The sequence below is a fragment of the Symphalangus syndactylus genome, chromosome 2 (assembly GCF_028878055.3).
Source record: "Symphalangus syndactylus isolate Jambi chromosome 2, NHGRI_mSymSyn1-v2.1_pri, whole genome shotgun sequence".
In the NCBI taxonomy this organism is placed as follows: Eukaryota; Metazoa; Chordata; class Mammalia; order Primates; family Hylobatidae; genus Symphalangus; species Symphalangus syndactylus.
The window spans coordinates 140,983,760-141,003,964 of record NC_072424.2 but is presented as its reverse complement, the minus strand read 5'-3'; the positions used below and the strand labels follow the sequence as shown (position 1 = coordinate 141,003,964).

At 36.0% G+C, this 20,205-nt stretch overlaps 1 protein-coding gene across 11 annotated transcripts in view; it reads right to left on the bottom strand.

Annotated features, from left to right (window-relative positions):
• The window catches only part of QKI (QKI, KH domain containing RNA binding), a 173,591-nt gene that overhangs the window by 111,506 nt on the left and 41,880 nt on the right, over positions 1-20,205 (bottom strand). For all 11 annotated transcript variants that reach the window (XM_055269255.2, XM_055269245.2, XM_055269236.2 and 8 more), the window contains one exon: positions 12,349-12,491. In XM_055269255.2, the coding sequence (XP_055125230.1) occupies positions 12,349-12,491 (143 nt within the window). The remainder of the gene's footprint in view (positions 1-12,348; positions 12,492-20,205) is intronic.

The window sequence follows — 20,205 nt, the reverse complement described above, 5'->3', positions numbered from 1 at the left end:
TTGTATTTTGAGGGAAAACGAGCATCTTATGCCTTGTTACCTTCATATTAATTCTTATAAATAAGTGGCTAAATATATCTCCTGGAGAAATAGCTAATTTATAAAATATAATTAACATTACAGGAAACATTTGGCAAAACCTTTCACATATTAGGCCTTTATAAACATTTTTGTTCATGGCACACATGGCACATGTTATGTACAAGTGCTGTGTAGAAAGGTTTCTTACAAGGCTATGTAAAAACAAAAATTTAAAGCTGCATACTTCCATGTTGAAATAGAAAGTGGAAATAATAAATTTTGTTTTTTATTACTGACTTTGTCCTTTGGGATTTATCCTGAGAACAGCCAGTCAGGCTTATTATATGAGAAATTTCTAAACGTATGAGTTCCTGTGCTGCATACAACTTACAATCTAGTGACTGAATCCCTCCCTCCAGCTTTACTGAGATATAACGAACAAGGTTTAACTTATGATGATTTAATACAGGTATACATTGTGAAATGGTTACCACAATCAAGCTAATTAACACATTCATCACCCACACATCTACTGTGCCCATGCATGTACACGCACGTGTGTGTGCATGTGTGTGTGATGTCAAGCACCTTTTCATAAGCCTATTGGACATCTGTATATTTTCTTTTGAAAAAATCACTAAAAGTTATTTGCCTATTTTTAAATTGGGTGATGTGATTTTTTTTTTTTTTTTTGCTGTTTTGTTTTGGGCTGAGTTAATATTCTGATATCTTTTGGATATTAAACCCTTAGCAGATGTAAGGTTTGCCGATATTTCCTCTCATTCTGTAGGTTGCCTTTTCATTTTGTTGTTTCTTTGCTGTGCAGAAGCATGTTAACTTGATGTAGTCCTATTTTTGCTTTTGTTGCTTGTGTTTTTTGGGTGTAATATCTAGCAAAATCATTACCAAGACCAGTATCAAATACCTTTATAATTCAGTGTTTTTTCCTACATGTTTTACAGTTTCGGGGAATTCATTTATGTCTTTAATCCATTTTGACTAAATTTTTATGTATGGTGTAAGATAAGGGTCCACTTTCATCTTTGGAATGTGAATATCCAGTTTTCCCAGCACCAACTGTTGAAGAGACGATTCTTTCTCCATTGTGTAGTCCTGGTACCCTTGCCAAAGATTAGTTGACTCTATATTCATAGGTTTATTTCTGAGATTCTGTTCTGTTTCATTGGTCTGTTTTTATGCCGGAAGCAAATTGTTTTAATATAATTTGAAATCAGGAACTGCAATGTCTTCAGCTTTGTTCTTTCTCAAGATTGCTTTGGCTATTAGGTGCTTTCTGTGGTTCCACATGAATTTCAGGATTCTTTTTTCCTATTTCTATGAAAAATGCCATTGGAATTTTGACAGGAATTGTATTGAATCTATAGATTGCTTTGGGAAGTAAGGAAATTTTAACAATAATCTTCCAATCTAAGAACATGGAATATTTTTCCATTTATTTGCATCTTTAATTTATTTGATCAGTGTTATAGTTTTCAGCGAGCCGGCATCTTTTACCTCCTGGGTATTATTTCTAATTATATTATTCTCTCTGATGCTATTGTAAATGAGACTGCCTTTTTTTTTTTTTTTTGGAGATGGAGTTCTGCTCTTGTCACCCACGCTGGAGTACAGTGACGTGATCTCAGCTCACTGCACCCTCCGTCTCTCCCAGGCTCAAGCAATTCTCCTGCCTCAGGTTTCCAAGTAGCTGGGATTACAGCCTGCGCCACCACACCCAGTTGATTTTTTTTGTATTTTTTGTAGAGACAGGGTTTCACCATGTTGGCCAGGCTGGTCTCGAACTCCTGACCTCAGGTGATCCGCCCACTTCGGCCTCCCAAAGTTCTGGGATTACACGTGTTAACCACCATACCTGACCTCTTAATCTCTTTTTTGAATAGTTTGTTGTTAGTGTATAGACAGAAAACTGATTTTTGTATGTTGATTTTTGTATCCCAGAACTTGACTAAATGAACAAATTTCTTGATGAAGTCTTGGGTTTTTCTTACATACAAGATTATGCCATTGCAGAGATAATTTTATTTCTTCCTTTATGATTTAGGTGTCTTTCACTTTTTTTTTTTTTTTTTTTTTTTTTTTGAGGGAGACAGCCTTGCTCTGTTGCCCAGGCTGGAGTGCAATGGTGCAATCTCAGCTCACTGCAACCTCAACCTCTTGGGCTCAAGTGATTCTCCTGCCTCAGCCTCCCGAGTAAGCTGGGATTATAGGCATGTATCACCATGCCCGGCGAATTTTTGTATTTTTTAGTACAGACAGGGTTTCGTGTTGGCCAGGCTGGTCTCCACTCTTGACCTTAACTGATCCGCCCACCTCAGCCTCCCAAAGTGCTGGGAATCAGAGCCATGAGCCACCACTCCTGGCTGCCTTTATTTCTTTTTCTTGGCCAACTGTTCTGGCTAGAACTTACCATATTTAATGGAAGTGGCAAGGGTCTTCTTCCCGATCTTAGAGGAAAAGTTTTCAGTTTTTCACCATTAAGTATGATATTAGCTGTGGGCTTGTCACACATAGCCTTTATTATGTTGAGGCATATTGCTTCTACACCTTATTTGTTGAGAATTTTCATCGTGAAAGGATGTTACATTTTGTCAAATGCCTTTTTTGCATCTTTTAAGATGATCTTATGGTTTTTATCTTTCATTCTGTTAATTTGGTGTAGCTCAATGATTTGCATACGTTGAACCATTTTTACATTCAGAGGAAAAATCTCACTTGATCATGGTGTACGCTCCTTTTAATGTGTTATTCAATTCAGTTTGCTCGTATTTTGTTGAGGATTTTTGCATCTGTTCATCAAGGATATTGGCCTGTAACTTTATTTTCTTATAATGTTCTTATCTGGCTTTGGTTAAGGGTAATGCTAGCCTCATAAATGAATCTGGGAAGTGTTCTCTTCTGCTCAGTGTTTTGGAAGTTTGAGAAGGGTTGGTGGTAATTCGTCTTTAGATGTTCAGAGGAATTTGCCCGTGAAGCCGTCTGCTCTTGGGCTTTTATTTGTTGGGAGGTTTTCACTTAATGATTCAATCTCCTCACTCATTATGGGTCTGTTCAGACTTTCTGTTCCTCCATGATGTGGTCTTGATAGGTTGTATGTTTTAGGAATTTATCCATTTCTTCTGGTTTGTTCAATTTTTTGGCATATATTTACTCAGAGTAGTATTTTATGATCTTATTATTTCTATGGTATCAGTTGTATTGTCTCCTCCTTCATTTATTTTGACTTTTTTTTCTCTTGGTTAGTCCAACTAAAGGTCTGTCAATTTTGTTTACCTTTTCAAAAACCAACTCTCAGTTTTGTTGACCTTTTCTGTTGTATTCCTGTTCTCTATTTCATTTATTTCTGCTCTGATCTTTATTATTCCATTCCTTCTGTTCAAGCCTCTGGCATCCACTATTTCCAGGTAGTTTCCCACCCATTAAAAAAAAATCCCAGGAAATTTTTACTGTGAGAATGAAAAATCACTATGTAATTTCACTACATAGTTTCTTCTATGGGCTATGTATTGTGTGAGGTATCATAGATTTTTAAAAAATAAAAGTTAAGAGCGAGTTCCCGACTTCAGGGAATGACCTACAAGAATCATGCAGATCACTACATACCATGTGATAAGAGCTTAAGAGGTGGGTACAAAGTGCTCTAAGGGGAAACAACTGTCTGTAGGAGTCAAAGCACACACAAATAGCAAAAGGAGCACTAGAGCTCAATATTGTGGGATGAGGAGGAGCTGGGCATGTTTGGTGGGAAGGAAGAAATAAGAAAAGAGGTGTTACAGGGAAGAAAAATTAAAAGTACCTGCCATTTTAACAGAAGAGTGAATTGCTTAGGTGGCTGGAAAACACGGGTAGCAGCAAAAATAAAGGTTTGAAAAGTAGTTTGGGATCTTTTAAAAGGCCTTGTGCATTGGATCTCATACTCTCACAGATACTGTCTTCTGCGTGTCTTCTGCTCTTGTCATAAAACACTTGTTGACCTTTACTGCCTTCGTATTTTTATTAATTGGTTAAATAATCTTTTTTCTAATTGTTACTTAGCATCTGGAGTGATAATCTATCTTCCTCACCTGAATTTGTTTTGAATGGTTTCAGCTTATTACCCAGTTATATTGGTACTCAAAGAATGATACACCATAATTTAGGATATCCAAATTTGCATACCACAGATTTCAAATGTTGTTTATAACTGGTTATTAATTTTTCCCCTTTGCTGCTGGTGTCAAATGGAAGTATCACGAGTGCAAGGACTACGTTATTCAACATTTCTTAGGTGTTGAGTATGCTGCAGTATGTTTTGAGTGTTCAAGTATGAGCCAACTTCTGGGCTGGGTATTTTACATGCATTAGGTCACTTAATCCTCAAAACACCACTGCGCCGTGCTTACCACTACCACCTACATCTAATACATGCGAGGTTACATCAGTAGCCCAAATCCTAGAACACCTAGACTGATTCTAGAGTTCAGACACTTTAGTATAATGCCTCTCTTCTAAAGACCTTAACATATACCCTGATAACAACAAAAACTCATGGTTAGTTTTCTCATTATTGTTAATCTTTCAAAATGTTTAGTACTCAGTTTACAGAAACTCTATTCAAATCCCAAGTTTACTTTCAGAATTAGTCCAGTTGTGTTTTTATCATTTCTTCCCCACCCACATATATCCCAAACATATCATTACTATATCATTTCAGATAATCACATCTCGGGCTTCTCAATATTTTCATATCTTTTACTGATTGTCACCACTTTAACAATCATCACATACATCTTTATTCTCAATGAATGGCAATACCAGCAAGGCCCTTCCCTCATTCTTAGCCTTCACACGTAAAAGATGAAGAAATCTTAAGATTCTCCCTATTTAATCTGTGCTCTTCATTTCAACTGCCATTGCCTGAGTTCAAGCTCTCATTATTCCATACCTGGATTGTGGCTATATAAGTACCATGAGAGTAATTATGTCTTTTCATATTCCTGTGCCCTGTTACGTACCACAGACCACACACAAACATTTCCAGGATGAAGAAATGATACCAAAATTTTGCTGTTTTATATTCACATATCCTTTTTAGTGTTCAAGTTCTAATTACTTTTCAAATTTTAAGAGGTTTGTTTTAATCTGCCCTTAACATGGCAAATTTATACACAATCTTAAAAGTACAAAGGAAAGAAACTAATCAAAACAATCATTGTTCTGTAACTCCAAACAATACAGCATAGAAGTTTTCAAAGTCAATCAATTCCCTACCAAATAATAAAGAAAATATTATACCAATATGAAACAAGGAGATGCTCAAGTTTATGATAGACAGGCTGCTTACTGATGACACTGATTTTGGACTTGGGAAAAGCAGTGTTGTATGGCAGACAAAACAAGATTTCAAGAAATCCTCAATTTATTTGTAAGCTACCTTGTTGTAAATCCTGGGTTTATTAAGACATAAAATGTTTTCTGGCTGGGCGCGGTGGCTCCCGCCTGTAATCCCAGCACTTTGGGAGGCTGAGGCAGGAAGATTGTTTGAGCCCAGGAGTTTCAAGACCAGCCTGGGCAACACAATGAAACCTTGTCTCTAAGATAAAACAAAACAAAAATTACTTAAATATATGTGTATTTTTTCCCAGTGAAATGATTAACTGAATTTAGCTCAAAAGCTAGTAGCTGAAAAACTCAACCTCAACATCCCTAAAGTAAAGGCACGTGATCTCAAAAACTAAGGTACTTTTCTGCCCAAATTGAAATCAAAAGAAAACACAGTCTCATTAACTTACAAAATAAATTTAGGTCACCTAGTTATAAAGAGGAACTGAAATGAGTGGAAGAGTTCAAGCAGTATAACCTTTGACTGCTTCATAGCCCATTTCATGTGTGACAATTCTGAGGGGTTAGGATGAGGAAGATTCTGTTATTAGCCATTTTACTCCCGGAGACACTGCTCTCTCAAATTGGGCTGAAAGTAGATCATCACCTTGAGCTTTCCTTTAATCTTTATCAGAAACAGCTCAATGTTCCTGGAATATGGATAGCACTGAGAAGCAAATTTCTCGATTCCCATATTACATACTTTGGCTATTTCAGCAAGAATCTTAGAGATACGGAGATTGAATACCTATGAGAAGATATCAAATTATCCATAAGTCCTTTGCAGCAGTAATTTTAACAGAGTAGATCCTAATATTAAACTCTTTTTAGATAAACCATAGATAAACGTCTCTGTCTAATCTGAATAATTCTTCCCTAACAACCCCATCCTTTATTTTGTTCTTCTAAGCACTAGTTCCGATCAAATATTAAAACATATTATTTACAAAAGAAAGTGCCTGAATTTTTAAAACTCAGAGAAGCCTTATTATGTAAAGAAACGTTAAACATTGGAAAAATATCAGCTAAACAAAATGTATTGTTTTCAGACTGTCCTGTAACCCTTTCTGTAATTATTTACTAACATCCTAAGAAATTTGGTATATCCCAAACCATAAAAAGCCTGTGAAATATTAGGTACACAACAGGCCCTAAATATACCCTTACAGAGTGAAATAAAGAAGAAACTTCAAAACAAAACAAAGAGTCATAAATTGGCTTTTACTAAACTAATCTAGTTGAACTTATACATCAACAATAAGTTTCCCTACCTAAAACGTAAAGATATGCCCTATATTATCAAATCACACTGCTAAATTAAAACTTTAATATGTAATCTGAATCACTTCACAACTCCATTGAATGAAAATATATACTAACCTTATGAGAAGAACTACCTTTAAATAGATTTCTGTACAAACTATCAAAGAGAGATGTGCAGATCGTATTTTTAAAGCATTATTATATTCACTCACAAAATTATGATCACGTTCAGGCAAAAATCAAGTGTTAACCTGGGTATTGAAAAAGGAGACTTTGAATATCATTAAATTTTGATTTAATATCATTTGTTATTCAGAAGAATGAGAGTGAAAGTAGTGTACATCAAGACTCCTGAGGTCCTTGATTAATCCTTCAACAATAAGAAGGCCACAATGGTCAAAGGAACAAAGACTTTAAGGAAAGATAACTTACTGAATTGGCGCCTCTCCCCATAATCCCTCTAAAACAAATGCCAGCTCAACAACCAATTTGACACCAACTTCTCAAGACTGCTGACAAATAACAACCCTACGCTAACTAATTCAGAAGCTATGACTAGCTTAAGCTGATTTGCAAACCCAGGAAAATGAAACAGAAAGAGAACTTACAACTCATGTTCCATCATCAACATGTATTATTATAAGAGAGACAGTAGAGTGTACTGTGAATAATATTATGAATCTAAACTACTAACTATAGCAACCAGGCTGGGATCCTACAGGCTGAAAACACAATCCTTGAAAAGACATTTGTCTGTCTTACAAAACCTTTGACAATATGGGTATTCATGATGGCCTAGACCCAAGAGATGCCTTTCAAAGCTATTATTCGAAATTAAAGCCCATTTTAAAAACATCAGAAAATCAGAATTATATTCACGTAAAACTCCAAGAAGTCTCACTACAATTTAATCATCAAATCATGTCCAAAGGAAGCAGTTTACCAATCTAATCTGTTCACGTATTTAACAGGACGACTAGTATCATCAACAGCTAGACCTTGCCAATATTTATCAAGTCTACTACTCTGGCAGATCCTATAGAACAATTTCTAACAACTTGAAATTGATAACCAGGCAAATTTAAAGACAAAATTATTACCGACTCATTCAAAATATAACACTTTTTACTTATATAAATCAGTTAACTCTATTCATAATCATTCATAACACATCTCCATGGATTCAAACAAGAAAACCTGACCAGCCAAATAAACAATTTGATGGTCTAAATATAACTTCAATGTTCTTTCATGTTTGTAGTTTTATGAATGCATGAGAAACTTAAAGTCTTAAATAATTTAATCTTGTATCCTTCATACAAGACTGAACTCCTTCAAGAACAGGATTATTTTTCTTATGTGTAATCACAAAAACCATAGAGTGCCTGCTCTATCAGGTGTCACACATTTGTTACCTTTACTCCTCCAAACAATCCTATGAAGTGAACCTTATAACCTCATAGACAAACAGATTCTAAAAAGCAAGCGTATGCTCAAAGCCAATGTGATCATCTCAATTATTTTTCGGCAAATATTTATTTCAGTCCCCTTCTCATTGTAAATGAAGTGACTTGATAACACTAACGCAAGGTTTCTCAACCTCAGCACTACTGACATTTGGGGCCAGATAATTCTTTGTTGGGGGGCTGGAGGTGCACGGAGGCTGACTGCCCTGTGCATTACAGGATGTTTCACAGTATCCCTGGACTCTACCCACTAGATGCCAATAGTACTCCCTCTCCCAAGTTTAGACACCAGAAGTATCTCTAGCCATTGCCAAATGTCCCCATAGGTAAAACTGCCACCAGCTGAGAATCACTGGGCTAACGGAAAGCAACAAGAGCAGGGGCCTTATACATGCTTATGCAGTTTGGCTTAGATCTTGCATTCCAGTGGCCTGCCATAAGAGCATGCCCTAAGCAGCCACTGCTTTAGCCTGGGCCCAGCAGGAACATAAACGGAGAAGATCTAAACCAACCTACAGTTAGCCTCAATCAAGCTAGGTTCCACCTTAATCAGTAGACCCTCAGCCAACATACAGACCCATGAGCACAGAAATAAATGATTATTATTTTTAAGCCACCCAGTTTTAGAGTGTTTTATCATGGAGCATTATTGTGGCAACTGTTGACAAATACAGCCAATAAGAGGATAAGCCAGAATTCAAAACCTAGGCCTATCTGACTAAAAAACACTGTCTTTACTATATCAAAGAGTTTTTTCAAAAGAATTAAATATTCTTACCCAGGACATGCTTCGTACACAGTAGAGATGCAGTAGAAGTCTGCTTTATTAGTAAATATTAATTCTGTAAAAATGTTAATACATTTTCAGTGGCCTATTCATATTAGCCTCTCATTCTCACATCATGAGGCCAAACTTCAAAAACGTTGCAAAGGGCTACAGACTATAGCACTGCTTCATTTCTCAGACCTTGAGTCTGAGACTTTCTTCTCCTATCAGTTTCAGAGCTCTGCACTGCTAAGTCCAAAACACATCTCTAACTTAACACTGACTTCTGTAAGTAAGGTGCTATGTGCAAATGCAAAAGACAACAGGTTTAAAGAAAAAGAAAAGTTTAAAAATATTTGTAAGAATGAGTTTCATACAAATACGCGCAACAAATACTTACTGTGCATACACCATTTACCAGACACTATTCTAAGCACTGGAAATATGGCACTGAAAGACGAAAAGATTTCTGCCCTCATAGAGCTTACATTCTTGTGACATATAGCATAAAGACGTTTTCCAACTGCTTCACTCATATTAACTCTTTAGTCTTCATAATCTTGTCAGAGGTTTAATATCTCCATTACAGAAATGAGAAAACTGAACACCAGGAATGAAAAGTAACTTGCTTAAAGTCACAAAACATCATCACTTCCTGGCCTTTTGGTTAAGATCAAGTGTAGTACCAAAGTCACAAAAACAAGCAGCAAAACTAGCTAGAAGTCTGAATCTGAGTTCCTACTTTTGACCACAGCATGACACTGCCCCTGTGCTAACTCTCTAACCTCATATCTTACAACACTTCCCAAGCACATTCCTGCCTGAGTCAGCGGTACTTGCTGTTCACTCTGCCTGGAATGTTTTTCTCCCAGATGGTTTTCATGCCTTCCTCCTATCATTCTGTTCCTGTCTCTCCATTCCCATCATATTGTAAGAGATTTCTGCCCTGATTACCCTTAAAAATGAATACCTTCTTCCATACACAGTCACTATTCATCTGTCTACCCCACTTTATGTTTCTCCGTAACACTGATTACAGCTATAGATTCATTTGTGTACTGTTTGTCTTTGCCACTGAAATGTCCACTCCACGAGACCAGTGACACTGTTTAATTCATCACTTTACCACTTACCGTTTCAGGCCTCCTGAAACGATGGCTGGCAAAATGACCAGGTACATGATCACCTACCTGTCAGCCTGGCTGACCCTGTCCCCTCTCCAAAAAAAAAAAAAAAAAAAAAAAATTAGAGGAGTGATTCTCATACTTCAGCATGCATCGAATTATCTACAGGGTTTAACAGGCAGACTGCTAGGCCTCGCCCTTACCCCAGAGTTTCTGATTCAATAAGTCTAGAAAGGGGCTTGAACATTTACAGTTCCCAGAAAGCGTAGATACTATGGTCCAAGGACTGTGTTTTGAGAATCACCGATCAAGACAAATGCCACGCTCCAACACAACTGTCGGTAATAGTAGTTCACCGTGGCAAGAAGTCACAACGGGAGGAGGAAGGAAAGAATATAGTGAACAGGTGCCCTCTGGACTCAAGTCCTAACTTAGAAGACTGTATGAAACCCATGTCTTTTAAAGAATGCATAAATACCCCTTCCTTAAATAGGATTTCTTTTAAGAGATGGAACCAGACAGATTAACATTATATTCTCTATCAAGGTCTTATAGTCTTACATATTCTATGTTAATGCCCACTGCAGAAACATTATCCCTTAACGTTTAAATAAGCAAAACAGACAGTTGCTATCCTTTCCAGGATAGTGAAAAACCTAACAGCAGTAGACCCCAATTGGAACAGCTGCCCAAATCACAATTTCTCATCTCTAGGAATAATCCTAATACTTAGGGTAGGCTCACAGTGGTCCTGTCTAGGTAATGGTAGGTAACCTCACTTCCCCAGTCAGAAAGGCCCAAAACACATTGACTCTTCTAAGAATCCGAATTTTAAAGATAAAGTCTGGGAGGCACCAATGCCAAGTTATGTCAGCAAGGCTCTCAACCGAGAAGCTCCACAAACTCCTGCTGCTCAAGTTCTCAGATGCCCTGATTCCTAGCCTAACATGGCACTTTGTTTTCCAGCTATTCCTTTAATCCTCTGTGTTACTCAATAATCTTCCAACCAACTCCTCTTTTCCTACATTATCCAAGACTATTTGTGTATTTGCAACCAAAAATACCTATAAAACCAGAGTAAATGTATATAACCTTTAAAAAAAATGTATCAGATCAATTTTTGCAAATTGTAATGTAACTAAAATATCAAAGCTTTTTCCTATTAATTCAACTTAAGACATTTCTCAACTACAGACTAGTATTCTGTCCATATAACTAATGAATCATAGAGCACAACATCATATTTTTGACATTACAGTAACTCCTTTTTTCATCTGCTTTCATAAAAGTCCTCTGAAACTTAGCAAAAAGCCATCATCTTTTCTTGGTTTATTCGACAAGTATTGTTACCTATTATGTGGCAATATTATGAGGGATACAGCAGTGAATAACAAAGACAAGGTTCTTATTTTATGTACACCTTATATTCTTCCGGGGAGACAGAGAGAGAGAAAATAAACCAGAAAAATGCCCGATTATAAGTACTATTGCAAAGAAAAAAAAGACAATGTGAAACAGTGAGTAGCTAGATAGATGGCTTTTAAATAAAAAGGTCAGGGGAAGCCTCTCTGAAGTGACATTTGAGCTAAATTCTTAATGACAAGAAGCAGCCATCCAGTAGAGATCAGAGCACAACTAAAATTAAGGTCCCTAAGACTGGGAATAGACTTGACTTGTTCTAAAAGCCAAAAGAGGGCCAATGTGACTACAGTGTGGTAAAGAAGAGGGAAAATCATTTAAGATGAGGCCAGAGAAATAGAATGGACCGTATCATACAGGGCTTTGTAACAAAAAGCAAAGAATCTGGATTTATTTAGAAATTAACAGATATGGGACAAGGAGGCTATTCACAACAAGATGCTTATGGAGAATAGTTCAACAATGGACTAAGATGGGGGAAAAATCAGATTACAATCAGTGGTTTCAATAAAATTTTAGAGCTGAAAGGAACCTTATAGTCCAACACCTTCATTTTACAGAAAGAATGCTGTGGCCCAAGCTGTGGCTTCTTGAAGGTCAGATTAAAGATGAGCGAAGTTGTGCTTGGTGCTCTGTGACAGGCCAAAGTGCTTTCCACAATTCCTCATCCGGTTTTGAAACCCAAGAGTCTATACCATGTGCATTTCCAAAGTGACATAGCAGCAATCAAATGGAAACATATTTAGAAAGAATTTTTTTAAATTATCCATGCCAAATTATTCACACTTCAGTTGATGACTGCATTTTTTTTAAAGTGGTTAATAATGCTTAAGTATTTACCACCAAATATATCTCTTCCCAAAATATGTGAAGCAGAACAAAATTGAATAAAACAACAAAATATACTTACATCTGGGTATTCTTTTACAGGCACATAAAGTTTCTCTTGTAACTGAACAATAGGTCCCACAGCATCGGGCAATTCTGCACTCCTTTTCTCTGTACTGCCATTTAATGTGTCATTGTACATGTCTTTCCGTACTCTGCTAATTTCTGTTAAAAGTAAAAATTTTAAATGTGTTAGACAAAAAAAATATTCTTGCTAGTCCAGAGGAAAAAAGAGAGGGCAGGGGAGGGTTTCATTGACAAAGCGTTAAAACTCGAATAAAGAGCTCCTGGCCTATTCCATCATTCTCTGGATTAAGTCCATGTTTAACACGACTATAGCCTTAATTAATTTCTACCGCAAACCAATTTTTATACGAATCAAGTAACATATCTTATTAAATTAACTTCAAAGCCCGAGCTCCTTCCTAACTGGTATAATATGGACTTGTTAGTTTATCTAATTTTTCCAAGTCTAAACGAGGCCAGTCATTCCAAATGATAGCTTCAGTAAACACCTATAAGAATGCCTGTCAGACAAAACTAATACCAAAGCCTCTTTTGTACTTCAGAACTAATTTGTCTGAAGGATATTTAAACTGGACCACTTCGATTATTTTTAGGTATCTTTGGAATATCCAAACAGAGATGTTCAAAGGACAACAGACGGCAAGTTCAGCAGAAGTCTGAGTTTCATATACAAATTTAATGGTTAAAGCTATCAGAAGAGATGTCTTAGAGCAAGTAACAGGAGAAAGAAGGACAGAATGCACTTGAGAAAAAGGAAGGGGTAAGGAAAAAAAGATCCAAACCAAGAAGAAATGGAGGTAGGCAGGAGAACTAGAGAAGAGAGGTGTTATAGAAGCTAAGAAATGACAGATTCAAGGACAGGGTGATCAACAGTATCGAATACTCCAAAAGAATGTAAGATAAACAGCAAAAGATGGTACCTTGGATTTGACCACTAAGCCACTGGTGATCAGAGAAGTTTCAAGGGAAAGATGGTAACAGCTCAAACTACACTGGGTTAATAACTGAAATATTAAATATAAAAAAGGAAGTAGCGATACCTAAAATCAATGACTTGTTTTTAAAGACCTGTATTGCTGTTCTTGGATATACATATACATTTTTTTTTAAGTAGGAGAATTCTATTTTAATGAGCCAAGTCCCATAAAGAAAATGGATCTTTTCAAAAATTATTAAGCTTCTAGTATGCACCAGAAGACAGGTTCCTGTCCATTGGAACATACTGCCTAATAAGGGTTGTCATTATTAAGGTTAGCCAGATGCAGATGCAATGTCTCTCTATCCTATAGACTGTGTCCTCCCTGGGAGAAAGGCTTGCATCCATTAGTATTTAAAAATAAAATGTATTTTTTAAATGTATTTTGTATGCTTTCCAAACACGGGGAAGTTCAATCTATTGATAGTTCCTTAGGAACTACCAAATACGAAGGCACTCTTTAATTTTTTTAACTAGTTATTTAAATCAGTTTCGGTTAAATAAAATCCAACACAGCCAAAAGGCAGGATCAAAGGTACTCTTACCCAGTTATAAAATCTCAACCAATTAAAAAAGGCACTGTAATACATTTTCTGCTTCAGTGATACCAATATTCATATTACAAATTTTATCTCTTAAATAACAATTTGCCTGTCAAAGCTTACCAAATGCTTTTCTCTGAATAGCAAATAAAATCAACAAAAATCTAGAGATTACCTTGGATTTGACTACATGATAAGGGCAGAATTTTATTATTTCCTAAGGTTCTTTTTATACTTCTAGCTTCATAATTAACTCTTTCCTAATAATGTCCAGTATCAAATTGGTGTTTATCTTAAATTAGCATATGACAGCAATTCTCAAGTTTTCAACAACCAAGTAATAATTTAAACACATGCTCACTTACATCATTTACATAATTACAACAAGTAATTAACCAAGGGGCATTAGAAAAATTTAATCTAATTAAAATCACACATATATCCTTTAGCCAGGTCTCTGGACTAAAAAAGCACTTTCTGTATAATTATCATTTAAATATCTTCTTCAGAAACTACCTATTCTTACTATATAGTTAGCACCACACCAATATCAAAGCCTAAGAATAACAGCAGGAAAGAAAACTATAGATAAAATGTGCTTAAAAATACAGATGCAAACATCTGAAATAAATAGAAAAAGAAAAATGCACTAAGACATAGTAGAATTTATACCCTGAGTGCAAGAATAGTTCATTATTGAAAAATCTACTAAGTAACCATAGTAATATAATAAATCTAGGGAAGAAAAAATACTGATTTTCCAGGTAAACAAATTTATCAAACTTAGAAAAAAAAAAAAAACAAAAAGAATCTATTGCAAGTTATCAGAAAATTCAGATAAAATGACTAGATTAAAAAATTAAATAAACGTGCCGGGCACAGTGGCTCATGCCTGTAATCCCAGCACTTTGGGAGGCCAAGGCAGGCAGGTCACTTGAGGTCAGAAGTTCAAAACCAGCCTAGCCAACATAGTGAAACCCCGTCTCTACTAAAAATACAAAAATTAGCTGAGCATGGTGGCAGACGCCTGTAATCCCAGCTACTCAGGAGGCTGAGGCAGGAGAATCGCTTGCACTCAGGAGGCGGAGGTTTCAGTGAGCCGAGATGGTGCCATTGCACTCCAGCCTGGGCAACAAGAGCAAAAAACTGTCTAAAAAAATAAATAAATAAAAATAAAATGTATAAAACCAACAGTCCTCATATATAAGCATCTATCTGGTTAGATGATACAATCCATTTACCACTTAAGTTGTATTTTTATAAATACCTATGTGATTCCTTGATTAATAACACAAAGTTCCATGAGATTCTGTTACCCAGTGTGTCCGCAGGTCCTTGAACAGTGCCTGGAACACAGCTGGCCCTCAATAAATACTTGGTGGGGGTAAACAAAGGCAAGAAACAGCTAGGTTTCTGGAGCATTAAAGTTAAACAAGTCATGGTTCCAGCTCTCAAAGAACTTATTCTAATAAGGAAGACAGATAAGAAGTCTTTCTACCATGATTTTTTTCAGTCTCTAAGATATATCACTCAATTTCATAACAGAACACAAATTAATGTATAGGACAGTAATGATGTGAATGAAAAGGTGACTAAGACATAGTTCCGGTCCTCAAGGACTTTACAATCTTATTCGCTGTTGAGTTTGGCCAACTATGTACTACCTTTATAAACAGGGGAAAAAAAGCAGAAAATCATCAGCACTTCCTGGTGTTATTCAGAACACTCGAGTCAGAACAAGTTCTGATTCCAGTTCTAACAGTAACTGTGATTTTAGACAAGTCTCTTTCTTACAACCTCTCTGTGTCTGTGCTTCATATACTTACTCAATGAATGAACTGAATCCACTGGTTTCCAATCTTGGTATGCAAGAGCCCCATTTATTCTTTTTCTCCATAATCCTGTTTTTAAAAGTTTTGCCTTTAAAACTTTCCATTTGTAAGTCGTGGCAATCACAGCTTCTGAGAATGTTATCCTAGCAGGAGGATACAGTTATAGCCAAACTACTATGGAAACATGCAACGAGTATGGGTTTGGGAAATGCTTTAGTCCTTTTGTAAGTAATAGCTTCACAGGCGTTCTCATGAAACATAGAAATGCTTCATAACTAATATGTTGTACACACTATTTTGCTGTATCAAACATTACAACACTCAAATGCCCCACCACCAACCGCACCACCTTCATCAACCCGCAGCAGTTGTTGCAGAGAACTAAAAGTTCAAAACCGTTTGCTTAATCACACGTAGTACAAAAACTCTCCCAACATGAACCTCAGGCATGTACTTTCTGTCTAAATATCCCCAATATTTTTAGACATCTCTAAAGATCTTAAATATTATAAATCTGTTTTAATAAACCAAAATCTGCTCTCCTAAAATTTCTACCATTGGCCACCACTCAGCAGCCCCACAAACATTTGAAAAATTCTAAAATATCTAAGTGTCCTCTTCCCTAAACCAATGACATGGTTTTATACCCTCCCACTTGTTTAGATGCACTCTGATTTGTCTAGGTCCCTTTTAATATGCAAAACCCTATACTGTACACAACATTCCATAATGATCAATGGGTAAGCCAACTGAGGCTATCAACTTCTAGTCCCAAACCCTGCCCCATCCATAATCACTGTTTAAGAGTTGATGATGTTTAAGAATATCTTTACTTCCTTAGCAAACACAGCACACTGCTGATATTTTCCTAATGGTGTTAAGACAAATCTCTACCATTCCATAATTCCACAACTGTTTGTTCAGACACCAACAGAAGATTTCAATTTTTTTCCTGGTTATTTTCTGCTACACATACCCCTTCATCAGACTGATATTAATCTATCAGCTGATATTCTTTAAGGATGAATAGTCTCTGAGTCAAGAATTCAACTGCAAGTTTATAGAGCACAGATTTCTTTGGCCCAGATCCCAAAATACAGGCACATCTTTATCTGCTACTTGATGAAATCCCAAGCTACAATGGGACCAGAACCTCCTTCTGGAGCCAACAGTTTAAATAGGAAATAATCTGTTTAGGAATCTACAGGTTATGCCATCAAGTTTAGAATACACATTTTTCAGCTTTGGGGAGTATTTGCCTTTACAGCATTTAGGCTCCTCCCATTTTCTACAATTTTTTGAATTTACTTTTTTTTTTTTTTCGAATTTCACTATGCTGAAAACTATTTTTTGTTTAGGCCTGAAAACCTGTTACTACTTACTGCCTCGTCACACTTCTCTGCTTTAATTATCTTGATTTCTTTTCTTTTATCTTTTATCACTCTTAAACAGTGATTATCTTGATTTCTTTTCTTTTCCAAACTAAGGCTCAACTGTCAGTTAATTCTGCTCCGATGTCACTACACAGTTCTGTTTTATGTGACCTTTATTCCTTTTTCTTTCCCCTTAATTCACCCAACTATGGATTTCACTAAAAGGTTTTAAAGTCATTCTTATGTTTCAACAGCCTCAGCTCATGTTTGTCTTTGGCTTTTCCATTACCACTACTCTTTTACTGTATCCAAATTATTGTACGTGCACTCTGCTACTTTTGTACACATCCTTTTAATATCTGAATTACTGGGCCGGGCGTGGTGGATCACCCCTGTAATCCCAGCAATTTGGGAGGCCAAGGTGGGCAGATCACTTGAAGTCAGGAGTTCAAGATCAGCCTGGCCAACATGGCAAAACCCCATCTCTACTAAAAATGCAAAAATAAGCCAGGTGTGGTGGCGGGCACCTGTCATCCCACCTACTCGGGAGGCTGAGTCAGGAGAATTGCTTAAACTCAGGAGATGGGGGCTGCAGTAAGCTGAGATCGTGCCACTGCACTACAGTCTGGGTGACAGGGTGAGACTCCATCTCAAAAAAAAAATACACACACATATATAGTTATATATATATGTTATACATATATGTTACACATATATATGTTAAATCCAATTACATATATATGAATTATTGGACTTAATTAACAGATCAATCACTCTGGAAAACTAGAACACTGGAATTAAGGACAACAGGAAAAACTGTTAAGAGAATAAAAAAAAATGGGGTGAGAAATCTAAATTACAGCATTGAGCAGTCATTTCCCAATATATATAAATACATAGCTAAGGCTGTGTATAAAATCAATACTGCAATGCTGGAAAGCCAAAGAATCAATATACAGCTCTACATTACTTTCTGGTTTAGAAATTTTTCAACAAATTTAAACTAAGAAAATCAAAATTAGGAAATGAAACATGAAAACTATTTACTAACTCAATCATAAGCAACAGAATATTAATGAAAAGTAAAATTCAAAACCAAAATGCATCAAAGAATTACTTTCAGGATTTGTAAAAACAAACAGTTTTAAAACACTGAAGAAAAACTCACATAAAATGCATCTTATACTTAGTGTTGTGGTAGCTGATTCAATTGCTCAATCTGCAATGCTGATGTTATAGACATATATATTTTTTCACTGGGTATCTATCTGCTGTTTCTTTGTACATTACATTTGAATCCATCAACAAAATCTGCCTTATCATTGTACTAGAGCAGGAGCTAATAAAGGAATGAAAAGGTCACTGTGTCGTTTGACCATACTGTGCTTTTTAACATTTTCCATTAACTTATGGAAAATCTTAGTTGTCAGTAAAATGACAACTATATATAAACACATACATAATCTGATATACATAAAATACATTTTATGAGGTAAGTTAAAATGACGGCTTTCATATGAAGCTTAAATAGGCTCCAGTATTTCCACACTGTCTGCAATCCCTACCTCTTGCTAGACATTAAAGTAGCACACTAACACAAACAGCAAAGTTAAGATTCAGTTATTTTAGGTTTTAATAACAAATTACTCGTTTTTATTTAGATAATACTTATTAAATCTTAAAACAATAATATTAGTAATCTATTTAAAACTGAAGAACTGCCACTTCATAAAGATGTGGCTGGTACGTAACTTTATGAATTTAGGGTTAACAACAATCTCTTCTGTAAAAAGAAATAAACTTTAATTAAGGCTTGACTAAATATAGAGAAAGTTTTAAAGTTATTTTTGAGCTGAGAACAACCCATGGAATTTAACTTCACTGTGCTCTTTTTAAGAGGCCAAGTTCACAAGGTACAGAGAGCAACTAGATTAAAAAGCAAGTTACTAGAGTATGTATTATGTATTTATTTATTTTTGAGATGGAGTTTCACTCTTTTCACCAAGGCTGGAGTGCAATGGCACAATCTTAGCTCACTGCAACCTCCGCCTCCTGGGTTCAAGCGATTCTCCTGTGTCAGCCTCCCCGAGCAGCTGGGATTACAGGTGCCCGCCACCACGGTCAGCTAATTTTTGTATTTTTTTTTTTTTTTTTTTTTTTAGTAGACATGGGGTTTCACCATGTCAGCCAGGCTGGTCTCGAACTCCTGACCTCAGGTGATCCACCTGCCTCAGCCTCACAAAGTGCTGGAATTACAGGCGTGAGCCGCTGCACCTGGCCTACAGTACAGACTATTAAGTGAAATATGTTTGCTTACTCTAACAACCAAATAAATCTGATTTAATTTCAAAGCAATTCCTTTCAAACTGGCAAGAAAAAAAAAAAAAAAACCCAAGCTATCAGTAATTCTCTAGATGGAACCTTATTCTGGGGGTTAAATTGTACTCTGTACTTCACAATCTTAAGTCCAAAAACAAAAACTACAAAATTAAATTAATCATAACTCCTCTTTGTACTACCAAAACTAACAATTGTCCACAATTGGCGATAAATTTCACATGCAAAAATACGAAACAGCAAAAACCTTGTAACAATGTTAATTCGATTTCCCTGATTGTTCTCAGCAGCAGTTCTGTATTACAGAAGTACCTAATAGTAAGTTGCACACGTTCCTAGGGTTATAGAAAAGAACCTCTACTATATGATCAAATTTATACTTAAGTATATATTTTTTTGGTAGACACAAAGAAGTCAAAAAAGATACAGCTATTAACGGTAATAATCTCTGGGAGATGAATTTACGAGGACTATTTAGCTTTCATGTTATTATATAAATTTTTCTTACAATAATCACCTATTAGGAGAGTAGAAAGCAGAAAGCTTATGTCAAAACACTGCAAGCATTGGACTGCCTATATAAAAACAGTAGCATAATAAAGATGTTATAACTCATTGCCTCCCAACTCTAAAAATAAAGGGATCTAGTTATTTTTTACGTGACTCAACTGGTCTTCACCAGAATCTGAAGGAGGACATATTACAATACCCTTTTTACTGTCCCCCCAAAATAAAAAGAAAAAACAACTAATGCTCAGTGATTAAAGAATTAACAAATATCGTTATGTTCAC